Below are 26,264 nucleotides of genomic sequence, written 5' to 3' on the forward strand. Positions count from 1 at the left end.
CAGGACGCTGTGGAGTGAGAGAGGATAACTCCGTGGCTTGCTGTCCCTGGGCCTATGTATCTGCCTGTTGCCTCTCTGTAGGCGCCTTGTGGCTGCTGAAAACTTTTGTTAAAGCACGATTTTGTGTTGCTGAAAGCTTAAATATCATTGAGCTGCTTGTTTGAGTACGTCAAACAAGCAGCGTCCTCAGAATGGATGGTGGTGGACAACAGCGGGTACTTGCTTTTAAAAAATATCGCGGTGAACCGTTGATACAGTCTTCTACCTGATTTAACTTTGTATGACTCATTTATCCCCTTTCTCATATTCCCATTTCATATTTGTTCCTTACATCAGGAGACATTTGTGCCTGTTCCTCCTCCTCTGTTTTGTGACTGGAGGGAAAGAAATCTACCCTGTAACTTCGTTACCTCGTCGTCCTCCTGTGACTGATAGCAGAAGTACAAGTTAGGGCTGCTCTTCACCACCACCTCCATCATCATCATCATCATCATCATCTACCTCTGTTACGGATGTCCCTCTCCAGGAGGAAACAGCAGTTCGGAGGGTAAGGAGGACCAGACTTTAAAACAGGGGAGGAGCGCACAAACTACTAGCTAACCTCCTCTTCCTCCTCCTGTGCTGACTGTTCAGGCTCTACGAACACAAGTCCAAGCGACTGCTACTCTCCCCCTGCTGCTCCCCCGCAGTCCTCTTCCTCCTCGTCTTCCTCCAGGTGTCCTTTGTCTGTGTAAATGTCTCTGACCAGGAGGACTCTGGTGAGGAGGCTCTCCAGGAGCTGCCGTTCTAGAGGAGTGGAGCTGAACCACAGCGGGTCATCGGGGCTGCAGGCCGGATCCGGCTGAACATAGAAGATGTCTAGACGTTCCTGCAACAACGTTGGGCTGGAGGGAGGAGATGGGGCGGAGGGCACAACAAAGAGAGGAGGAACAGTGAAGTGAGGAGAGAGACGGATGAAACAGAAAAGTAAGCCCATAAAAAGGACAAGGAATAAAGTCAGGAGGTAAAACATGATGGAAAGAAAGATAAAAAAATAAAAAGGGATAAGAGAAGAACAGAATCAACAAGAGACCATAAAATAAATTAGAAGATTGAATATGGAGGAAGAGAAGACAAAGGTGAAACGTGGAAAAAAGAGAAAATGGGGGGGGGGGGGGTGAGTTATTCTGTTCATCTGAAATTATACTGATTATTTTTGATGTTTTGTTTTATATCAAGTCCTCATCTTTTAGAATTCAGCACTGCGGCTCAGGATGTGAACAGCAAAGAGTTATAATCACAGGACTTAGAGAAAATACAACTTGTATAAATAAACACCATTAAGACTTCACATTAGCTTCTGGCAGCTAAAAATAGGTCAAACACTCGTTTCAGCTTGACAAGCGTTTGGACATTTTGCTTTTGTTTGACATACTGAATAACTTTAGATTTCACTTTAATGACTGGAAAACCATAATTAACATGTTTTCATATTTGACTTTCTCACAATCAAAACGAATCAGATGGATTCCTGATAAGACCTTCAAGTGCATTATCAAAAGCTGTACAGGTGAAAGCACTTGGTTGAACTGAGTGTTTCACATAAGCAGCGGTAGAGACATTAAACCCACCACTTCGATCGGTAGAGCTCGTATAGCCGACACTCGTGCTTCTTAACTGGGCAGCGTACGGTGGAGCCTCCTGCCTCATCGTCTGGTTCGTAGTCCTGATCCCCCTCCTCCAATTTACGTTTTCTCTTCTTAGACTCTGTTTGCACTGAGGGAACAGAAAGAAGATAAGTTTAATATTTTAAAGATCATGTGTCTGAGGTTAAAAGCTTGAATATGACATGTACATAATCTTCCACTTCTCATTGAGATTAACAGCTGCAGATAAAAAGGAGATACTCAGAGTTCCCAGCAGAATAATGATTCCGTACTTAAATACATTAGATCCGAAATGAAACCACGACTCGGAGATTAAAGTGTGGGCTCTCAGATTTCAGGATCCACATAGGGTAAAGTGAATGAATCAGACATTTTTATGACTGATGATTGAAGTCTGCACAACAATAAAAACCCCTCAACTTATCAGCATCTAAATTTTCCTTTAATAAAAGGTCATAAGGGTGCAACATAAGAAAATGAGAAATGTCCGAGGATATGAATACTCCCCAAACACTGTGCGTCAGGATATGATCAATTTTACAGCTTGTGTGACTTTGGATTTGTCAGCATAGGCAGCTCGTCAACATCACCGCTCTCACCATGGTGATCCTGAGAGATGGAAGGCACGCGGATGCAGACGGTGGTCTCCTTGGTTACAGGATGGATGGTGTCGGGGCCGTAGACGTTGGCGAAGGAGAGGCGGAGGTGCTGCTCCACGGTGCGCAGGCCAAAGTATTTGGTGTTCAGGTAAACCAGCGAACGCAGCAGAGCGGCGGGACTCTGCTCCCCGAGGTGCCGACTGCTCCACAAACTCTGCTCCTCCACCCGACCCCACAGAGAGCCTGGAGAGCACAGCAAGAGCAACCGCACTGAAATATACGCCGTACCGAATCAACTCAAGCTTATTTCTATGTATACTCTGGCTGTTTGTGAAATATTTCTCCACTTTGAGAAGTTTTTTCTTTCCTGATTTAATGAGCAGGTAGAAACCAACACATTCCCTCTGTCCTTTTTCAATCGGCAAAACCCTTTTCTTGGAAATAATCCAGTATTCAGCACCAGTTCAATTTTAGGAAATTCTGAACAAGGGTCAAATGAAATCAGTTGGGGAAAATATTTTCAACAGGAGACTGTTTGTGCTGCTGCAGTGTCCTCATATTCCATTACAGTGCAATCACAAGAAGTCAGGATGTGAACAGCAAAGAAGTTATAATCACCGGACACTGCTCATTATAAAGAGCAACATTAAGGGTCATTTAACGGCGCCGTATCACCAGCTGGTGCCAGCAAGCACACGCGCCAGTGGATGATTTTCTTTCCCAACTCCATCTCTTCGTAATGACCTTCCTGATGCAGCTATGAAAACCAAGTGCAGATCTAATTTCACCTCTGAATTTTATGTCTTTAATAGGTTGTTTCTGTAATATAGATGCTCAGGTATCATTGGTTGACTATATGATTATTTAACGTGTAGTCAATGGTCTATAGGTGGAGAAAACAAACTGTGTCTGATTCAACTCACCATCAGGAAGCACGCTGGGCTGCCAGTCCTTCAGGACTTTGTTCAGCTCTTCTCCAAACTGCTGGTAACACGAGTCACTAAACAGGTCATCCTTCCGGCCTTTGGAACGAAGATGCTTTAAAAGAAATAAACAAAAAGAAGACTTGAGAAAAACCCAATTTACTGCCATTGTTCACCGAATCCAAAATCTTAGTGTCCTCATATTTAAATGATCATCACTGGTTTCAGGATGTGAACAGCAAAAAGTTATAATCACCGGACACAAAAACAGAACAAAGAGGTTCCACACATATTTCCTAACTTAGAGAACAAAGGGAGAGAAGCATGGCAGGCCCAGAAGGGGCACATTAAGTGTTCAAGACTAAATACACAATTATTCTTTCCATAACTCAAACTATTTATATTGTTATTCCCCATAAACAGATAAATCAGTCTTACACTTTTCTGCCAGAAATATAAAACTCCAGAAGGCGTCAGACAATCTTGTGCTCCACTCTGAAGCCATGCTGCTGCTCACATGAAAGCAGAGGGAAAGACCGTGCACCAGCAATGTCTGCCCTACTGGAAACTCGCAGTCTGAACTTTGGTTCCTACCCCCAAAGAGGTGGGATTTCAATGGAACAAATCAGAAAGTCAAAGAAGTTTTTATATGTTAACGTTTGTAATTTTACATTTTAAATTAAAGAGTCTTGGGTTATTTGAGAATTGATGATTTTATTTAGTTTGTCAAATAATAACATCCAATATAAAATTATTATTTCAACAAACCTACATCTAACATTACAGGTAATGTCTGATGTTCTTGGTGCTTGCTTAACTTTTTTTTTTTTTTTAGTTTTTTAATGTAATATTTCTTGGACCAGGGAATTAGAGGTCAGGTCTGTAACCTCTAATTCTTTTGATTTTAAAGTAAAGAGACTCTTGCTCCTCAGTGTTGATACTTCTCAGCTTAAAGGGGGAGAAAAACTATTGAAAATTATTGATTATAATATTTTAATTCTTTTCAGAATGAAATCCATGTTTGCTGTTTAGGTGATGTCTAAAAAACAACAAGACATTCAATTTTGTAGAAAAAGGAAATGATTGATTAAGGTAAAGTCTGGTGTGAGTCAAACTTTAAAGCATTTTCAGGGACAGGCTTCAATTATTTTAGCATTCATTTTCATTTAATTTTTGGAGAAAAGTGTCCATCAGCAGCACACTCGTTTGGTTCGTCTGTACTTTCTCATTGTTTTATAGAATCAGCAGGTAATGTGGATTTAGGACAAAAACTCAGATCAACCTTTCAAGTCTCTTCCTCATGCTTCACACAAGCAAAGATGACGGCTGTCCACTGCTGATAAATTTAAAATTCCTCTGAACGTCTTCTGTGAGATAGAATGGTACCAACCTGCTGGATCCCCAGACAGAGGTACAGGATACTGTCTGGAGAGTAGCGCTCCCCACTGGGCCGACACACCTCCCTGACAAACCGGGACAGAGCCACGTTCAGCTCCTCCGGACTCAGCGACAGCAGGTTACTTTTAGACCGAGCTGCACAGAGGAGGGAAGAGGCGCCAGCAGCTGTTAGCGAACACATCCTGCATCTTTTCAAATCTATACATTTCATCGACAATTTTCAGCCAAGCCCCACACACACACACACACACACACACGCACACGCACAGTAGCAGCTGAACCTAGACAGTAAATTTGTCATCAGGTTGAGCTCACCTGGTGTGGAGCCATCTTTTACTTTGGTGTCATCTGATTGGTCAGGGGACAGTGCCCAGCGCTTCCAGGCATTGATGCCATATCGAGCTTTGAGGGGAAGCGATCGGCCCTCTAAGTATCCACCTGCTGGATGGGAGGAAGATGACGAGGTTGAATCTGAGCCCTCCTCCACTGCCTGCCTCTTATTCCCCTGCAACGCAAACACCAGTTACTGTTGTTCAATACAAACTAATTAATTGTTGCATGTGCATGTGTGTTTGTACGTGCACATACTTGTCTTCTGGGCTGAGGTCGAGGCACCGACTCCTCCTTCTCTTCCTTCTCCTCTGCCAGGACTGGAGGGAGAGAAAAGCCCATGTCATCGTCTTCCATCCCCTCCAGGACCGGAGCGGCGTCCGAGGCTGAGAAGAGGAAACATTATCTGTTGGATTAACTTCTTATTTGTCTAAAAGGAGAAAAAGTAAATTCAGTGAACACAGGAAATGAGTTCTTCGTTATTCTTGTGCGGATACAAAGCCTGTCATTACATTTATTTCAGGCAGCCGTCTCCTCCCTTTTATGGACAGAAGGGTTTCATGTACATGACATTTAGAAAATTAGTGCAGAAAACTGATTATTTGTAACTGAATAGAAAACAGAGTGGGATGACCCCCTGGCTCATGGACAGTAGACAGTTAATGACATGAGTTGGACTAAAATAAAAACCCATGACTGAACCTTAAATACATATCATGACATAGACCTTCCTGTTTATGACTCAGATTTTTCCATTCTATTAAAGTGTAGTAACTAACCCTAAGTATAGTATTCTAACCCAAACCCACTAGATTCTTTTTCTGTCTTCAATACAAAATGTCCAGCACTTTGTATTTCCCTTCTGTATGCATACTATACAGCTTTACATGCTAACCAAATGAACCGTTCGTGTCTACCGTAAAAAAAACAAACAAACAAAAACAAACTAAACTGCAACAAGAGCTGGAACAATTCAGCTGTGGTGAAAAAGTGGTTTCCTTTTTTACTGGGGCCAAAAAAAAAAACAAAAAAAACAAAAAACCCTCTAAATTCACAACTGTGACTACCATTAACTCATGAGGTAACAAATCCTCTTTATGATGTTATTAATCCAGTTTATTTTAAGTATTCAAAGCCACCATTTCTAAGATTGGACACCTCTTGAACTCTGTATTTAAGCACTTGGTTTTAATCTTTCTTCCATCAATAGAAAGAATAAAAACATGGTATTCAAAAACCAAGCCACAGAGATTTCACAGAGTAAGAGATATATATAAAATATTGAGAATGCCTTTCTAATTATAGGGAAGCACACAGCTTAGTTTGTGACGGAGCTCTTCAGGTTCTGACTTTGCTCCCAAGACATGCCATAATATCACGGACCAGTTCACAGCCGAGGTACATCTGATCACAGCACAGCAAGGCCAAGAGCAGCTTAAGTGTGCTATAACTGGCCAGTGTAAAAAATTACTAAGACTAAAAATGTAAAAATCATCATATTCCTGGCCTGGATAATGACTTCACACTCCTCTTCTGGACCGCATGCCAAACCTAAAGCTCTCTGCACTGATGGGGAGATGACAGCAAGTCCAGAAATAACCAGAGGCAGGAATTTTAATCTCAATTACTGTACTGAGACATTAAAATCCTGCAGTCAGATGTTGTTACATAAGAGTTGCTTTGTTAAACCCAGTGTGGCAATGTCAGAATTGGAGTTGGAGACAAATTGAATGATTTGAATTTCAGAGTTTATCTTTACCTCAAATAACTGTGATGTTTTGAATCTAAAATTTCAGAGATACTGCCTATTACCTGAGACTAAAGTAACCCAGACACTTGAGAAACAGCCTAATATGCTCGGAAAGCTTTGAATGCCAAAATAATATAATGTATTATGTTTTTATTCAGTTACTGCACGGCTGATTAGACTCATGTTCGTCCTTATTATTAAAATTCAGTAGAGAAAGATGAGATGAACACTTTTCATTACGTGGCTTTAACATTATTGATCTCAACTTAGCGCCAACAGTTACACATACAATGAGAGTTTACCTTGGGGGAAGTCTGCCTCCAGATCCAGGTCGGGCTCGTACTTCTCCTTCTCCTCCCCCTCCTCCTCGTCCTTCTCCTTCTTCTCCTCCTCCTCCTCGTCCTTCTCCTTCTTCTCCACCTCCTTCTCCTTCTCCTTCTCCTTCTCCTCCCCCTCCTCCTCGTCCTTCTCCTTCTTCTCCCCCTCCTCCTCGTCCTTCTCCTTCTTCTCCCCCTCCTCCTCCTCGTCCTCCTTCCCCTCCTCCTTCTCGTTAATCCCCTCCTCCTTCTCGTTAATCCCGTCCTCTTCCTCCTCTTTCTTCTCCTTCTCCTTCTCCTCCCTCCCCTCCTCGTCGTCGTCCTCCTCCTCCTTCCTCCTCTCATCCTCCTCCTCCTCCTTCCTCCCCTCCTCCCTCACCTCTTCCTCCTCTTCCTCCTCCTCCTCTTTCACAAAGGTGCTGTTTGCTGAGGACTCCTCCCTTCCATGTTCCCTCTTCACCTGTTTCACGTCTGAAACACACAGCCAGGGAAGGCCCTAGTGTCATTTTTGGCTGTAGATTTAATCTAATTTAATTCTCTCCTTTTTGCATCCTACTTTATATACTTCAGTCATACATGGGGGGGGGGGGGGAACAAACAAACTTGCACGATGGTACCTTGTTTGTGGCCCTCTGCGATCATCTCGGCCATGGACAGCAGGTCGGCCTCCAGGGGGTCAGAGGGCACCTTGGTTTTTAGTTCATCGAGAGTCTGGACGATCTGTTCTGCCCCCTGCAGGGTGGTGGGCAGAAACACAGGCACAGGAACCTGGACACAACAAAAGACAAACCTTTTTGTTTAGTAATGAGACAACTTCAGAGTGACTATCCTTTCCTAGAAATATTTAACATATCAAAGTTACACAGTGACACTACAGCAGTTAAGGGCTTTTTAACATGGATAATACATAAATAACAAGAGGTCTTACCGGTACAGGTAGGGAGACTGGAGTGGGAGTGACCTGGGAATACATATTCATGGGCATGGGGATGAAGACAGGCACAGGTATTGGAACAGGAACATACTCCCTCTTCACACCATCATCTACATCTGTGGATATGCAGTATAATATTATTATAATATTACAGACTAGTTGGGACTGATGGGTCATAAAGTAATTATTTAAAGGAGCTAACAGCAAGATGTTTGCCAACTTCCGCACAACTGTGAGGCAAGGCCAATAATATTCAGATCAGTTTCAAACAACTTTCATTCACAGTTAATCACATTGGACATTGGACAAACACAAATCAGGGTTAGTTCTCTCTTAGGAAGAGAGAAGGAGGAAGATCCTGAAGCTGTTTGTTAGAAGAGGAAGTTCTGCACTGTAGCATTTTAGATCCAGTTATCAAACTAACAATTAACAAGTTGTACCCTCTTGAAGTTGTTCATGTAGTCAGATTTCAATTTATGTTTCCTGGATGTACTGGCATTGAACTTTCATGAGAAATTGCAAATGATATATATATATATATATATATAAAAAATGTCTCCCACACCATGGTCTGCCCCTCTTCTTTAAACCACACGTCCACATGTCTCTTTGACAGAAATTGCTGTGTTTACCTGTCTGTAAGAGTTTGCTCTGCATGTGTGGTTTGCAGTAGGTAGCCTTGGTCAGGGTAAGCGGCTTGCAGAGCACTGCCTTGTTCTTGACGTCTCGCATCAAACCTCCGCCTGCGTACGCCACTGTACCCTGGTTCACGAGCTGCAACGTCAAAGAAGAAGAAACGCACTGCGCTTACAAAGGCTCTGTATTATAAGTAGAGTTAAAAGAGATCAGTAACTAAATGGTCGATTTAAAAAAAACAACAAATCATGACATTGCTGTAAAAGGACTATATCTGCCTGGTGGAAATATAAATTTGACGTCAAAACTATTGTTTAGGTTAGTTACATCTTTACAACAGATGCTGAGGAGACAAACAATTTCAGCAAACTATTCCACATTCATGCTTACCCCAAGCTTGGCCCCTTGGACTTCAAACCCTGCAAAGATAAAGATGAACTATCACTTCTTTATCTCATGAAGAAATTTAAGTAACGCATAAAGTATTACAAATATTTTTTCCCCCTCATAATTGGCCACTAAAAAGAATTTTCAGTCACAAAGACACAAACATAATCAGTGTACCCAGAGTACCCAGCGTGGTGTTTTCAGGGCCTTTCTGTGTGACCATGATGGGCTCGTTCTGCTGGCAGTAGAACTTCAGGAGACACTCCTGATCACAGAAATGCTTCATCTCTGCTCTCCACATCACAGACTCCGTCAGGTTACCCTGCACCTTACAGCAGTCGCACCGCGCTGCCTGGTGACCACAGAGAGACATTTTTAGAAAAAAGAAAATCACAACACACTTCTTTCAACACTGCGTGGCAAACTTCAAAAAGTGTGATCAGACCTTGTAGTACCAGTCGTGAAATTTCTTGGAACACGTCTCGCTGCAGAAGTCCCGTGTCATGCCGCCGAGCTGCCGTGTCACACCTCTCTTACACAGCTGGCTGCAATGGTTACAGCTGACACACTTCAGACCTAACCGCTTGATGAAGTCCTGCTTATATAATAGCTTACAGCCTGGAGAGGACAACAGACAGAAAGAAAAAGAATTGAATAGCAAAGGCAGAGGAAAGAAGTTAAATAAACTGCGAAGTGGCTGCAAAACAACAAATTCAAATCCTGGTAATAAGACCCTCAATATACAAAATAAAGAGAACTATGTGTACAAAGCGTAACGATTGAAGGCACAATTAGAAACCGAAAAGCTTTGGAAAGCTATCGACACAAGCTTCTCTGCCTAATTACAAAAATTAGTCAGATTTATCAAGTGTCCTACAGAGGAGAGCACAGGACGGACGAGGAGTACCTTCACTGCAGAAAGGTCTCTTGACCCCGGAGAACTTGACCGTCTCGTGTAGCGTCTTCTCCTCTTGGCAGTACTCACAAAACGTCACAATGCAGTGGAGCTTCTTGTAGTCCTCACAACACGTCTTACTACAGAACTGGTAGACTTTGTCCTGGAGACAGACACACAGGAATGAATGTACTGTAGCCACTCCAGAGGGAAACATGTCCACCTGACCTCTGGACACTGAAAGACCTGTCTCACAATTTAAATAACAAACACCACCCATAACAACTCCATAGAGCACAAGTGGATATGTTTTTTGCTTTGTTTTTTAACAATCCAAATGCCCTTTAGCACCCAAAGTGTAAGAAAACCAGCAAATATTGACTTTTTCACAAATTACTTCATCAAAAAAGTAATCCGTGGATCGACTAATCCTCTCAGCTCTGAGGTAGACCTGTCACAGTACCAGTTACTGTTGTAGAGCATGTTGTAGAGTGGAAGACACTGACTGTTTGTGGTCTCTGTATGACCCCCCCCCTCCCCCGCACCCCCACCAAAAAAGAGAGAAAGTCTCACCTCCCAGTCCAGAGTTTCAGGCTTCAAACTAAAAGCTCCTCGACAGTAGTTACATTTGAGCTGAACGGTGTTGTTTGTATTAGAAAGAGCCGTCTGCCCGTTGGTGGCTGTTTGAAGAGTAGCATTCTGAAGGGAAAAAGAAATAAATCATAGTGAAAAAATTAAAACAAATGAGTACAAGTCAACATGAAGTATTGTGACATATTAAAATGCACGGCATGGCTGTACTAGGAAGTTAATTAATGAAGCTAATTAAGCATCTATGCCCTCAAACCTGCTTCGCACATGAATGGTATTATAGGAACCCCAACACCATATTAGACTTATGGCAGTTAAAAGAAAACCAGTTCTCTCATTAATATGGAAATGAATGCAAAATTGTGCTAAAATACTAATCAGGTCACAGACTCCACTGAGGGAATCTGACTTGGTTCATGCTTTGAACTGCTGTTTTTATGAAGATGATCATGTTAACAGTTAATCTGGGATTTATTTTTTTGCCTGAATTGTTACTTCTGGGTGCAACAACCTTTTGTGTCCTGGCTAACATGTAGAGACTGGGAGTTAACGTCACATTTTGAGTCTAGTTTGAATCCTCCATTGTGAGAGATCTGGGAGAACGTTTTTTTTCAGTCCTCACAGCAGCAGTTTCATTCGAGCATGTCAAAGACCTATCCAGTATAACTGAGGGAGATGATGATGATGATGATGTAATGCCCATTATTGTGACCAGTTAATTTCTTAGCTGATTAATTACTTTTCTTTCTTATTGTGTCTTCTGATTTGAAAATGACAGGAGAGTCCCCCACCTGGAACTTGGTAACACATTGTGAGCTGCAGAAGTTGAGGATGTTTCCCTCTGGCAGCGTGGCCTGGTACTGCGGTAATGAATTTCTCTTACAGAAGTGACACGTGGGCTCTGTATCTGCACACGGACATCAGAAATTAAACATTAAAACACATAACACAGAAATGCATTTATTATACATGTCTTTTTTCCTGTTGCGTAACTTGTGCATTTAAAGTTTAGTAAGAGCTTTCTTCCAGTTACGACTGTTTGCTGTAGTTTGGTTACTCACTGATGAAGGACGTTGACGCCAGCTTGCCCTTGTTCATGCAGTTGACGGAGCAGTAGGAGCCCATGGTGCCGCCCGCTCCAAGGCTGTGGAGCACCTCGCCCGTCTTGATCAGCGTTTTACAAGTCAGGCAACTTGCAAGTTTACTGTGGGCCTGCAACAGAGTGAGAGAAAAATCAGACCAAGGTAGCATTTTAATAGGTCTGCTGCATTAGCAGTTTTTGTCTTTAACTGACCAGACTTTTGTGAGATGAGCATTACTGGAATAAATGGCAGAAATGTTTTCTCACGACTTCTCACACCCCAAAAGCATCTAGATTATACTCTGTCCTTGTCTGTTTCCACAGCAACAAACAGCAGCAGCTGTGAAAATGTATTACTGCATTACTTAGTTAAATGTACATTTAATATGTAATATAATATCTGACTTCCTCTGTTATTATTTATTTAATCCTAATTTTTCTAATGAGGGAGATGAAACAATGTCTGAGTGGAAAATGTGGTAATTTTCCCTCGGTGTGTCAAACTAATCAGTTTTGAATGCTTCTCCTCCTGCGACAAATTATTCTTTTTCAGTTTCATCTTTTCGAGTTGTAGACAAAGGAGTTGGCCAGATATAGCAAAACCAAGAAATCTAAATGGGGTTCGGGAACAATAGTCCACAAGCCCCTGATCATTCAAACTAAATGACAGAGTTTCTACAGGTTGGATCATTACGGCTCATGATGCCTAAGAAGCAGCTCGGTTTAACACATCAACCAACCTTGAGTTCAAATCTTACAGCTATGAAATAAGACTGACCCAATGGCTTTAGTACTATTATGGTCTTAATCGAAAAAATGTCCAATAAGATGCTGTTGCTTGGCAACAAAGCCAATTCAGATCTCTAATGTCTATCGCTTAGCAACAGAGTTTAGTTGTAACATATTCAGCTCAGGTTAAGAGATCCAGGTGTGTGCTGAGCACTGATCTGCACTGCATCCTCCACATTAGTGACATTACAGGTGGAGCTGAGGTTAGTGGCTCACGTCTCATTAGATCCTGCCTATCATCATCTGGACAGTCCTGTTGCATCTACACAACAGGCAGGTCAAACAGTAACACTGGCTGTTGAAGTCTGTAACTCCATTAGCTGTCCTGCAAGTGACATTAAAAAAAAAAAAAAAAAAAAAAAAAATCACTACCACACAGTTGCATGCCTCAGATTATGTTTTCCAGATCCACCTAAATTTTATCACTTCTGAGTCCGACTGAAACAAGGGAATAGCAATTTGGCGCAAAGCACATACATCTGTATAAAACATGGATAGACATCCAGAAAATATATTGGCTCCTGTTCTGGTCGTTAATTTGACCATGAGATTGTCTGTCTCTCTGCACGAGACATGAATAGCTAACCATTTTGTTTACAGTGGAATTAATAATCTGGTTGCATATCATTGATTAACATGTTCACAAACACTAATTATCTCATCTGAATGTTTCTGTGATCTGCATTTCTCTTCTCGTTTCAAAACAAACCACATCTGATTTTTTCTTTTCTGAATGACAGTCTTCATCATTTGCACATGAATTTTGTTTTCTCACTTGTGTATTTGTTACCATGCTCATTAGTGTGCATGTTTTCTTTTATGTTTTAGGTCGGCTGATTAATAATTTCTTTGTATTTACATTTTAATTGGCGTGGGGTCAGTTTCCTATCTGTGAGGAAGAGGAAGGGGCACCACAGTTACATTAACATAAATGAAACTTTTACAGCTTTGACTGTCAAGGCTGAGCTTCAGTTTTAAAGGGGTATGGTTGAATGACATAATTTAAATCTAACCATATGGGCACCAATCAGGGCTAAAAGGTCCACGCCTGCAGCCTGTGGTTGGGCCTACAGTACCTGCTTGTATTCCCTGATGCAGTTCTGGCAGCAGAATCGTTTTTGTTGGCCATCGACCAACAGAAAATGGTTGGCTGATGCTCGGCTGGGCAGGTAGTCGCCACACTGTTCGCAGCAGTTCATGATCAACCCGTTGGCCCTGCGGTAAACGTTGAAACATGCATCGCTGCAGATCTTGTGGGTCACAGTCTTAAAGCTAACCTCGTGTCGGATCTGTAGGCAGAAAAGAAAATGCAGAGGCGCCTGATAAACTAATCTTCCATCACACTTTGTTTCACTTAATTTTAGCAAATTCTGTCCTTTTCTGCCCTGCTGCAGACTAATTCGCTCCTCAAAGCTGTCAAAGATGTGCAAAATCAATCAATCTAGCTCAAGTCTTCAAATTAAACCCCATAATACCACTGAAGGTCTTTCACTGCACAACATGTCTGTGAAAAATGGCGAAGATTGTCACCCATACAAAGCAGAACATGCTGTGAGCTGAGGTCAAAAGAAGCTATAGGAAAGGCCGGTGTCAATGTGATTTCCTTTGTAAATAATATTTGCATAGTTTATAGGGGATGCTGCTGTTGCTTTTATATGCAAATCAAAACAAGATGGGAGACATAAATAATGCATACTATTTTGAGATGTCACAAATGCAGACAGTTGTGGTTGCTAGGTGACAGCAGCACTGGTTAGCTATGCAAAAACATGCTAGAAAATACCACAAAAAATGTGCCCCGTCCACAAGTAGCTAAAGCATTAGTTAATTTACAAAATGCACCCATAGCCCATCATGTGTGTTACACAACAATCACCAGCACTAACTGATCCTTCATTGTGAGGTGGGAGGAACTACTCCAGTTTTTTGAGACAACTGCTTTTGTATGTGTTGGCTATGGAGACTGAGCTGAAGGTCTGCTAAGAATTAGATCTGAGAAGCCATCATGAAATGGAAGGATGGAGGAAGGGGGAAAAAAGGCAGGGAAGGTATACAAGAGAACAATGAAGGCAGATGAAGGGCGAGAAATTATTGAATGAATGATGAATATGGAATGACAGGAGGAGGAAAAGAATCTAAGACTATGATTAAAAATGATGAAGAGAAATGAAGCTAACAGGACTGAGACTGTACAGCCTTGTTAGCATCTCCAAGACCTTCTGCATCTCTATTATAGTGAAAAGTGGTGGTATTGCTGCTTGCATCCAGAAGGAGTCAGAGTATTAGATACATCCAGATTGAATTAAAATGCATAGGAGTAACTTCACTGGTAAACCAGAGGATGCCATTATTGCCCCTTGACCTTGTTTGTTTCCCTCCACACGTTTACTTTTTCCCCTGTTACTACTCAATGATTCATTTGATTGTCAGGAGCAGAGAGGACACGTTTGGGTGCTGTTCTGTGCATCCGACGGACTCACCTCTGTGAGCTTTCCACAGACGGTACATTTGGTTTTGAGGCCCGATTTGGGTGGGTTTTGCTTGTTCTCATATGCGCCTAGGCAGCCTGTGCTGCAGAACTCCTGAAAAGACTCACTGCAGTCCACCTGGGCCACAATGGTACCCTTCATGTTTGTGATGTCCCTGAAAAACACAAATACAGCTCAGGCACGATAGAGACAGATCAGCATCAACATCCTTGTGTTTTTGAGAGATGTTAAGGATAAAATTCAAGTTACGGTAAAAGTCAATCAATAAATGGAACAGAAGCTTAACTCGAAACACTGGACCCTGAACCACAGGTTTGGTTTCTTGTTCCCACCCCACTACAGCTGACTGTACCTCATCCGGAACGATCCTAAATTCAGAGCAAGACTCACTTTTTGCACATAGTGCAGCTCTTCTTGGGGGCAGGTTTGTGTGAGAAGGCAGAGAGACAGGTGGTGGAGCAGAACAAGTGTGTGGAGCCTTTGCGCTGGTAAGCCGTTTGGCCTTTCTTCAGAGGCTTTTTACAGTTTGCACAGGTCACCTGGAGTGGACAAACACAAACAAAGGTTTAACTGCAGGGGAGTTTTACAATAGCAGCGAGTAATCCATGAGCTTCCACCATTATCAGCCACTCGGTCTATCCTTCTGTGCAAGCCCTGCAGGAACATTTTTTCATGTAAAACTTTTTAAATTTTTATATGCCAGAACGGCAGCATTACTCCTGAATCTGCTGCAGTCTGGTCCCAGTGTGGTGGATATTTTTCTGCACATACACTTTCAAATTAAGCACATGAGGCACTTTCAATTAACCAGATTGCCACCACATGTTTCATATGAAGATGGATGCACAGATGTAAAAGAGGCTTGGATAACTGAACTCTGGATTTACGTTTTAAAATAAAATCAAATGTCCATTTTTTCTGTTTATCTCTGTATTTCTTATATATCTTGAACTACAGAGGACAGAGTGGATCACCTTGACTGTCCTGGGCTGTGGCTGAGAGCCTGAGGAGGAAGTAGATGAGGAAGACTGGCCTGGAGGTTTGGGCATTGAGGTGGCTGGTGAGGGCGAGTCCACCCCGGTCTGTTTTTGATTGCGGGGGACCGAAGCTGACTGGGAGATCCACGAGTCTGGAGGGAAGGAAAGAAACAATGTTAATGGCTGTCTGTACTACATGTTTTTCATTTTCTGAGAGTAAAGTTAAAGCAGTGGCTGTACAGGAATCAGGACCACTCAGTTTGTCAGAGAGAGAATTAAGCCTTGTTTCAATTCTCCCTTTTCACCACCTTCCTCATCTTTGAAGGTCCTCCAGGGTTTTCAGGGAGCAAAGTTTAGGGCTCTCCCCTTTGTTTCAGTAGAGGGATCGCTTCATACTTCGGCAAAATTGAAACAGCAAATATGAGTCAGCCTTTAATGTCCAACACCAACAACCACTGTGCCTGAGTCAGAGAGAATTCCAAAGACTTCCTGTATGGATAGAATGAGATAGTCCAAAAAATACAGATGTCAAATATTAACTTATTTCACTGCACAGCTCCTTCATTACAGAAATGTGCTGAATCTCTCACGACAACCTTTATTTTCTGTTTGCTTCTCCATCACACGTTCAATAAAAGCCAAAAACATCAAAGAAATAATGCTAATTAAGGGAGGAACTGCAGAAAGTATGAAAGCCCAACCAAAGACATGGCAGGTATGCGGTACGTGCCATTAGGCCACAGGCTGCTGAATTAACAGAGCAGCTTGACTGTTTCACAATCCTGGTAAAACTGACAACCAGGACGTAGCATCACAGTTACTATTAACACCACCAATCCATCTGGCCCGAAGTAACACAGCTTCACACTTGTTGCATCTCGAGCCAAATCGTGGATTGCTATTTTTGCGGTTGCAAGGCTGGATAAGATGTCTGCAGCAAAAAGCTTGAATGTGACTGAAGCACTGACTTTAAAGACAAGAATCCTTCAGAAGCCTGTTTATGAAAAAGGTACCAGAGCAGTCAACAGCACCATCTGGAGCCTGTGTGCGGCCAGACACAAACATTAAACTGTCTCAGTCCCAGCATCCCACTTCATCAAATCAGACACTTTAATGCCAGTGTTTCTATGGAGGCTCAGGGCTGCCACACTTTTAAATCAGAAAGTTGCTGATGGTCCACTTGGGAACTATTAAAGCCCTATATGCACAATTTACAGAGGTCTGCAGTGCTGCTGATTGAAGCTATTAGCTACAATTAGGAGTGTTTTAACATTAAAGATAAACAATAACAAGGGAGAGGACAGACATTTCTTTAGACCCATCTTCATTATTTATTATTCTGATTAACTTTAGGTTGAATAATTATGGACGTAGTTGTAAACAAGCATGCATTGCACATACTGTACACAAATCCTGTATATGAGACTCAAGAGTGGCAAAGATTTCCAGTTTTACAGTGCAGCTGTAGCACCAAGCTTGACACAGAAAAACACAAAGACACAACCATCTAACAAAGCTAAAGACAGAGGAGCAGATCAAATATTTTTGAGGCTTAACTCACTATATAAACACTGAACCATGTTTCATAATACCAGGGGAGATTTTATAACTCTGGAGAATGATCACAGCAGAAATCATTTTAGCCTGCATCGCAACAGGCGCAGGGTAAACAGCTCAAACACGCTCTGCATTTTACACAGAAATCTGTATTACATGTAACATATTTGATTGGCCAGCTTTGGCAGATGACGTATTGCATTGTGGTGGCTGATCCAGGTTAAACTGTTTTTTCCCCAGGATGGTGGTGCATTTGAATGACTGAGCGGATTTGTGTTTTCACAATGTGTAAAGTCGACCTGAAAACTTCTACCATGCTGTTAATCTATTGTTCTGAATAAAGAGAGCTGGCCTCTTGCTTGGATAATGTTGTTAGACAGCCACAACCATTTCATGAGGTCTGAGGGTTTTCAAGGCCAAAGATGAAATAGTTCATTTAATGACCAACAGAGTCTGACTAATATTGACTGGCTGACACGTGTGTTTATATATACATATACATATACACACACACACGCGCACACGCACGAGCCGTAATGGGGAATGCAGTTGACTTATAGCAACAGCACATTGGTGCTGAGCTTTGCAGGGTCGGTGTGGGTTTTGCAATAATTTGGCTCATAATTCCAAATGAGGTGGCAAATTAAGCACAGAGCTGATGACTTTGACAGAAAAAAAAGGTTCTCAAACAGCACAGGAGGCAAAGAGTGAGGGCAAATAGGCAGACTTGCCAGCTCCGGTGGGGGACACATGTAGTTTGTTAGTCTGCACACACAACAGAGTAGCCAAAGCCAAATGTAGTAATTCTATTTGATCAGAATTGTAACGTTTAACCTGGTGTAAGAACATGCCAGCTTGAATTTCTTCTTGACGCTACGTTCATTACCTGCTCTGTTGTGTGTCCCCGTGTCTCCGTTCTGTACCAGCTGGCCCATGGGGCCTGAGCCCCGCCCCGGATTGAAGGAAGCTGTGGGTCGAGCAGATGGGGTGTCGGGATTCAGGCTGAATGCGTTACTTATCTGCAGACCATTTTCCTCTCTCTGGCCTTCACCTGCCTGGACACACAAGTTGTTTAGGTTAGGTTTTCACATTAATTAGAAAAGCAGGTAATAACTAAGTGAATTCAACCGCATTTAACTAAGAAGTGCAACCAGGGCATCTTGTATAAATAAACACTGGCATGAAACCATCAGCCCTCTTCAGTATCATTACTATGATATGAGACATTCTTTGCCAAGAATCAACCTGCCATGCCAAAGAGAGCACCTGGTTTCACCAATGTTTGCCAGCAGGAAACATCAGATGAACCGCCGCCCCTTGAAATGACTTACTTCTTAGTTCACACTGCCTGACATATTAAATCAGAAGACTGAATGAAAATAAAATCTGCTCTGTTGATTCTCACCACTGTGACAGCCGCCGCTCCTTCCTGCAACGATGTCACCGAGGTTATCATCAGGTTCATGTCTGCCTGGTCATCCACGGGATGTGGCGAAGTACTTACTGCAGAAACAGCGGAGCTCCCTTTTTGGCTACCGGAGCCCAACGTGGTGACGCTAGCGATCCTGATCTCTGAGTCGGGCTCGGTGCTGCTGAGTGCACCTGGCGAATGTGACATGGAAGAGCCTCCGGGGGGCGCTGGTGAGGAGGACAAAGTGTCTTTCTGCTCAGAGTCCTCCTCGTCATCAATGACAATAGGCTCTGCTGCTGTGTTTGGAGGTGCTTCTACTGTGGTTCCAGTGGAAGACGCAGGAGGAGTGGAGGTCTTGCAAGGCAGTGCTGCAGAAGACATGTCTACAGTTGCCACAGCAGCATCGAGCTCTATGCAGTCTGTGTTGGGCGTGTCTTCGCAAAGGGCTGTGGCAGATGACTGGGGGGCCTCCTCCCCTACCAGAACCACATCATCGTCATTGTCCTCTGTGCTGCCCTCCTTTGTGGCTCCATCTTCGGTTACCATGGAAACTGCCTCCCCAGCCTCCTCTGTTGGGGGCATGGCCTGTTGCTCAGGGGAGGGAGTGGCATCCATGGGCTCCTCCTGCTCCCCTGCCTCGTCTGCTACGGCAGGGTTTGGTTCTGACTCCCCGTCCATCGCTAAGGCAACCACCTGCCAACACAAACAAAAGCCAATTAGGAAATAATTAAGTAAAGCAAGGGCCACTGATTGGTTTTGCTGCCGTCCAGCAGCTGCACTCATAGCTCAGGTATCTCATGAGACACCCCCCAGTCTCGTCCTGACAGGTGGGGACCCTGCTGTTTTAGCTTCCAGCTATTCTATGTCCATCTTCTCCGGCTGATTTTTGATTATACGCAAAAAAACCAGGTGACCTAATACCTATAATACCTCTAGTCTGCTGTCTAAGGAGAAGCTGAAACTCTGAACCGACTGGTTCTAACAAGTTAGACGTTAGACTTCTGCTGTAGTGCTTCGCTTGGGTCACTGAGGGCCACTCAAACTAGATTTTTAAGAGAAACTGAACTTACAATGAGCTCGATGGGCTACCAAGATAGAGAAAACAGCTGGTGGAACAAAAAATAAAAGGGTGGACAACGGAAGGATTCCCTCAAAAGTGAATCACACCCCTCCAGAAAGAGCAGGACATAAAGTCGATTTCCAGCCTCTTCAGAGAGAAGAGGAACTCAACGGGCTCCGTGATTAGATCAAGAATTGATCAATTCAACAGCTCAAATATGATTAATTTACAGGTGAAGTCTTATTAAATGCAGAAGTGTAACACTGATGCAGTGTGTGATTAAACTTTATATTCACGATCATTTTTGACATGAATTAGTCAAACCTGCTTTTGTATTATAGACCAGGACCAGACTGAGTGAATGATCTGATCAGTCAGAAACAGGAGTGGTATTATAAATATTAATAGACTGGTGGGATGAAAACAAAGAAACACAATTCTCCTTTAAAATAATTCCCTCTATGGTGGCAGTTGGGCAGAGTTAGTATTAAAATAATAGTAGATTTACAGCATTAATAAAGCGTCAGTGTATACAAAGGAACAGTGGCATTATAATATGCCAGGTGGAGGCCATTGCTTCTTGGTCTTTCTTCCAAACCACCCCGAGCAGAATACTCCACATCCTCATGGAAATCCCTAAGCCAAGGCTCAGCAGAAGCAACAGTAGAGGCGATGTCTCCTTGGCTGAATGTAGACTATCAAGTACTGCCCAGCAACGGGGACAACTTTGCTCCTCCTCCTCCTCCTCACATCTCTTCCTCTCGTCCTCTCACTCTCTGTTCACTGCACCTCCTTAAACTACCCAGAAATCTCCTCCTCCTCCTCTCACCTGCTGTCTTTCAGTTCCCTCCATCCCTCCCTGCTCCTTTCCCTGCGTGATGCTCCATACAGCTTCTATCTAGTTGCCCCCAGCAACCAGTGAAGCTACACCTTGGTTGCTGTGGTGACGGTAAGGCCCACCACCACAGGGACTTGTTCTCTGTGCTCTACATCTGGGTGCTGATGAGTTGGCTGACAATATTCAGATGATTTAGACATCACTCATAGAGAATTCATAAACAGCTATTCGGCGTCATATGTGCAGAGCTCACTGTCAAGAGTTTCTGCAGATTTCACCGAATACGACGCGAGTCTTTTGAAGACCTTTTTTTTTTTGTTAAATACAATTCAATCCCGACTTCCTCAACAAATCTGAAGGACATTAATGAAAAGCAGTTGGGATGATTAAAAAACCCATAGTGTGTGAATTTATGGAGGTATATCACAGCTGTATGCAACGGCAATGTGTAATGATACCATTAATTATCCTAAATGACCTGGAGAAGATGCAGAAAATAGATGGATGAATGGTTAAGTCGATATTTAGGACATTTGTAAATTGTATTTCAGACTCTTTAATACCGCTAAAAACAAAACTTAGGACCTGCAGATGCCCTCAATGTAAACATTTTTAACAATATTATCTAATGTGTGCTTTTTAAGAACCTGTGAATCAAGAGAAGACTGAAGACACTGGATAATGTGCTCGGCTGATTTGGTGCCGGATTCAGAATTGAATAATATAAAAGCACTTTTGGGCACGTCTGCATTTCCTATGTTGATCTGTTTCTGTCAAAATCTCCTTTTCAAGTTACACAGCAATGATGGTGTAAGCCACCCATCACATCACCGCTGACAGCTGCAGCACAGAAACACACACACACAAACAGATAGAAACCCACAGACACACTTCTGTGCAGAGACTGATCTTTGTAGCTACACGCACTTCAACCTAACAGGCACCTAGAACAGGAAGAGCCTGAAAGCACCTGAATACAGCCTTTAGAACTACAGCAGCCACACACAGCAGCTCAGTCTACACTACAGAGGAAGCCAGGTCACTGCCGTGACAAGGCTGTGGCCACCATTTTGGTCCTAGTAATGTGTGGTGTGGTGCATCTAATTAAAGTCGTACTTTGATGGTGGTACCAGGGAGGGAGACATGTTGACTAGGTTTGTTGTTGTGCTGTATTTTATGAAAATTGAAGACAAATTTTAGTGACATTTTTAGGTAATTTCAAACAGACGGCGTGTTGGTCAGCAGGTCCATCTCCTGCACAGACTTCCTTTTCGCCCAGTGCTGGATTCCCATCCCTGAAATGACTAGCCATGCATCAGATGGGACTGACCTCCCCACAGGGCTCAATGAAACATCATATGGTTACTAAGTGGGACACATCTTTCTATGACCGCAGATTATTTCTTACGAGCATCTCATGCCGTTAAAGTTGTCTTTTAAATCTTGAATATCTAAAGCCAGGCATAACTTAAATCTCATCTTGCTCCATTTTCCTCGATGTGAAGTTCCAAAACCTCACCTTAAAATTGCATTTTTCTTCCGATAGTTTGCTTCAAATATAAACAGCAGACCCCCTAGGATCTTTTTACGGCCTACTTTCAAAAAGGTGTGGAGCTGACATTTACTCAACACATGTGGCTAAATAAAATCCTCAAACCCGACGGGATAGTCCTGCATTAAGGCCAAGTATAATGTAAAATGCTTCAATAACACTGGACAAAACATTGGCTATCTAAAGGCCTATTTTGGCCTTTAGCTTTGTTTTAGCTGAACAAAATAGGCCATGTTTCTAAGATATTAATTGTTAACAAACACAAGCAGATGTAAAAGTATTGATTTAAACCGAAAGGAGCATTAAAAATATAACTAAAGGTTTAGTGACAGCTTTTGGTACATAATCATTTCAATAAGAAGCGCCTTAACAACAAATATGCAAAACAGCCCAAGCTATTAAATGACGTGATCCCGCTGACTGAAAGAGATATTTGCTCTGCAAAACCACAAATTAAAAACCCAAACGGCAAATATCAAGTTGAGTCAGCGTCTCTAACTGACTCACCAAAATTCAAATAATCATTTAACTCTTCTAAATGGCAAAAAGACACTTGGACCAGGAGCATACATTCAGATTGCCACGCTGTGGTGATTGTATTAAACTAAACACTGCATGTTGTGTACAGACCACTATTACTGACCATTGGAACAGAGCAAACATGTTCCTTTACTAATATTGGCTCATTAAACCACATTAATAGAAAAACTTTATCTCCCTGTTAAATAGAGTCGCAATAGCCAATCTGGTTTATTATTTGCTCTCTATATTAGTTTGTCTATAAAGTGTCACAAAAAAGTATCACAATCAACAACAAGGTCTCATCCTCACCCAACCAACCAATTCATCCAATCCCCAAAGATATTCAGTTAAACATCAGAGCCTAATATCTAGGAAACTGGAGCCACAAAATCATTGTTGTATTTGTCTACATTTTTAAAAACTACTTGACTGTCAGAGTAGCTGCAAATCAGCGACTGACTCATCACTGCAGCTCAGCTCTCAAGATCCAGGTTTAAAATGACATTAAAAAAGGAAGAGACGCTAATGTTCTGCATTTTGCCTTTTAGAATAAATACAAACTATCATGTTTTGTTCAGAAATGTAGCACAGTAATTTGATGTGAAATATCAGAGTCTTGTCTTGCTGGATGCAGTCCTTCACATTGACTTCCACAAACCCAGGCAGGACGCTGTACCAGAACTGTAAACAACGTGTTTGCTGATTGTTCAGTGTGTAAAACACTGAAGCTGGAAGAGGAAGAGCTGCCCATGGTGACCATGTGACAGGAAGCAATAGTCCAAACAGCATGACATTCAAGATCAATAAAATGTTCTCCACTGTTAAAAAACAGGATGGGATTCCAAACCAGAGTCGGTGACTCAGTGTGTAGTCTGCCCATTTTAGATATGAGATATGATACACCCAGATGTCTACAGATCACATGTGTTTCAAGTGAAACATCTGCGAGCGGCCATGAGCCTCACTGATGCCACAATAATGGGGAGGGGGACCCAAAGGCACCTTTCTCCATGTGCAAACACTCCTCAAAAGGTTAAACTGAGCTGAGCTGTTGCAAGAAAAATAAATGCATCACAGTCCTTTTGCCTGATAACACACCAACAGAGGGAATCTATGTGCAAAGCAACTCATTGGTGCTCTGAGGGGGAAAAAATAGCTTGGTCTAGACTCAGTTCAGACTGCAATGCAGAGCTACGAGCCAAGCTGCATTCACGTGGATGAGAGGGAAACGAGGATCCGGCATTTAATGAGCTCTGACAGGCAACCTTGCTCCCAACGTCAACACCAGGTGGACGGAGAGGTGGGTCGAACAAAAGCCCCTCAACAGACAAGGCTGCTAAACCACCACCATAAAAAAAAAAAAAACAGAAAAAAACAAACAAAAAAAAAAAAAACACCGCGCCTGCGCCAGACCTGCCTCAGCCACATCATCACCTCACATTAGGTGCACCTCTACCTGTCCAACACCATCAGTTTGCGCATGAAGCCAGGTTGACATCATCCTCCTCCTCCTCCTCCTGCAGGTGGAGACGTGCAGCTGTTTGCGCCAGTTGCGCAGATATCAGCCGACTAATAGCTTATTCGTATCAAACGGCCTGAGATCATTATATAAGGCTTATGTCACTAAGAAGTGATGCGTAATGCGCAGCCATCAGAGCAGAGCACCCCCTCCTAAAAAAAAAAAAAAAAAAGACAGCTGATGGGCTAAAATATAGTCCAATCCGGCTACCTGGCAGCTGAAAACTAAACCCGGACTATTCTGAGCTGCACTCTGATCTGCTCGAAAATCAGCACACAAGGACGGGCTGTACCGGCTCCGAGGGGCCGCCGGAGTCCCCCTGGTCGTGCCCTTGATTAGGAACAGCTGAGCTGGAAGCTAGAGGACCACCACAGCGCCGGATCCGGTCCGTGCACCCGGATATCTCCCCCTCGACCTGATCCTAAATCCGAGCTTCCCTCCTTCCAACAAACTTGGCTTTTATTTTGGGAGGAGGGAGGAGGAGGAGCAGGGAGGGAGGGAGAGAGGGAGGGGGAGCAGGTCCAAAAACTTTAAATCAAGGACTGAAATTATAATAATAATAATAATAATAATAATAATAATACAGAAACCAGCACTACCTGAGCTGCGCAACTCTTCCACAAACAATTACCCCCTGAGGGGTAAATGAGAGGGTAAGCTTGGTTTCCAAGTTGGGATCCAGGAGAAACGTGGTTCAGGCTGCTCCGTTCCCACCCCGGCCCTTCCTGGCGCAAACAGCCATTGGATTAGCGGCGGATCGAGGGGAGGAGAGCAGACACAGACTGCGCCATTGTTACAAATGACCACAACTTATTGAGCACCAAGATGGGGTTTAAAAAAAAAAAAAACAGGCAGGGGGGCAAACCAATAACAACCCCTCCGTAACGTCTGGCAGCGTGGGGCTTTATTATTATTATGACCATGATCACTACAGCGCTGCCCCCCCTCCAGGTTTTAAACACACATAAAACAACCACAGCAGCTCCACCTGAATCCGGATTTGGCCACAGAAAAGCGGGTTTCCTGATACCTGAGACTCCGGGGCTATTAATTGGAAAGTTACCCCTGCGCGGAGTCCACCCTGGCGCAATCAGCGGCAGAAGTCCCCGGCCGCCGCAGGGGGCGCCCCGGCGTCACGTATCACATGAACCGCCTTCATCGTCGGTGTCATGCGGTGGTAAACAACGGGGGGCTCGAACCGACCGACCCCCGAACCGGGCTGTTTAAAGCGGGGAGACACACTGACCCAGAACCGGCTGTAACCCCCCCAAACACACTCACACACAGATACACCCCCCCCCCCCCCCCTCCTCTCTCCTCCTCCGTCTCCTTCTCCTCCTCTCCCCCCACCTCCTCCTCCTCCTCCTCCTCCTCCTCCTCCTTCCCCAGCGGAAAACAGCACTGCCTGCCGTCCGCCATTAGGGAGCCAACGGAACAATACCGGAGCCGAGAGGCGGCGGCGGCAGCGGCGGTCGGAGCTCCGGAGCTCCGGAGCGGGGCGCTACACCCAAATCTGCCCGGATCAACTGCTTCGTGCTCCCTAAACGTGTCTGCTCGTCCCGGTGGGACCTCTGGGGGGGGGAGTCCCCGGGGGTCCGCCGGACGCCCCGCACAAGTTCCCGAAAGTTTGTCTGAATTAGGCGCAGAAGTGGAAGATAAAAGGCCGAGCGGGGGCCGCTCTTACCGGGGCCGCTCTCACCGGGGGCCGCTCTTACCGGAGGACAGCTCGGATCGGTGTAGCGCCACTTTTGTGCCTTGACATTAATCCCGGGGAGCGCATGCGCACAACGTAGAACTTTTCCACTTTCGGCCCCGAAGATCGTCCGTCGAAAAGAAGTCTCACTCCACCCGTAGAGAGAGAAAGAACAGATGTTCAGCACACAGGCTGATGGGTTGTCCGTTTACTAGGTACACTCTGTGATGAATCCTGTTTTAAATGTATTCATTAAAATCAAAAAAGTAATTTACAAGTCTGTACGTATTGTTTTATTGTCTATTTGGCTGGAGTGCTGTAAGGATTACTAAAGTTTTTCTGTTTCTGATCCTGGTCCTGTGCAGAGTTT

At 43.5% G+C, this 26,264-nt stretch overlaps 1 protein-coding gene across 1 annotated transcript; it reads right to left on the reverse strand.

Moving 5' to 3' along the window:
• On the reverse strand, positions 1-25,954 carry zmym2 (zinc finger, MYM-type 2). Its single transcript, XM_029530270.1, has 24 exons — positions 25,886-25,954; positions 18,708-19,403; positions 18,186-18,354; positions 15,740-15,894; positions 15,156-15,304; positions 14,757-14,919; positions 13,353-13,565; positions 11,468-11,618; positions 11,198-11,313; positions 10,389-10,514; positions 9,828-9,978; positions 9,366-9,538; positions 9,081-9,272; positions 8,530-8,659; positions 7,892-8,013; positions 7,600-7,731; positions 6,949-7,105; positions 5,155-5,282; positions 4,882-5,071; positions 4,559-4,731; positions 3,169-3,283; positions 2,232-2,488; positions 1,611-1,738; positions 1-884 (listed from the first exon to the last, which is right to left on the reverse strand). Exons 2-24 carry the CDS (start codon positions 19,386-19,388, stop codon positions 662-664), a joined length of 4,194 nt encoding a protein of 1,397 aa, XP_029386130.1. The 5' UTR covers positions 19,389-19,403; positions 25,886-25,954; the 3' UTR covers positions 1-661.
• Between the last annotated feature and the right edge of the window lie 310 nt (positions 25,955-26,264).

The sequence above is a fragment of the Echeneis naucrates genome, chromosome 21, assembly GCF_900963305.1.
Source record: "Echeneis naucrates chromosome 21, fEcheNa1.1, whole genome shotgun sequence".
NCBI lineage: Eukaryota > Metazoa > Chordata > Actinopteri > Carangiformes > Echeneidae > Echeneis > Echeneis naucrates.

Bases quoted from the DNA above. Each gene is read 5' to 3' on its own strand.
- zmym2 (XM_029530270.1), bottom strand. From the start codon at position 19,388: ATGGACGGGGAGTCAGAACCAAACCCTGCCGTAGCAGACGAGGCAGGG. The intron at 11,619-13,352 runs GTACTGTAGGCC...ACTCTGTTGCAG, and splicing joins GCATCAGGGAATACAAGCAG to GCCCACAGTAAACTTGCAAG. The intron at 11,314-11,467 runs GTGAGTAACCAA...GTCCGTGTGCAG, and splicing joins GGCGTCAACGTCCTTCATCA to ATACAGAGCCCACGTGTCAC.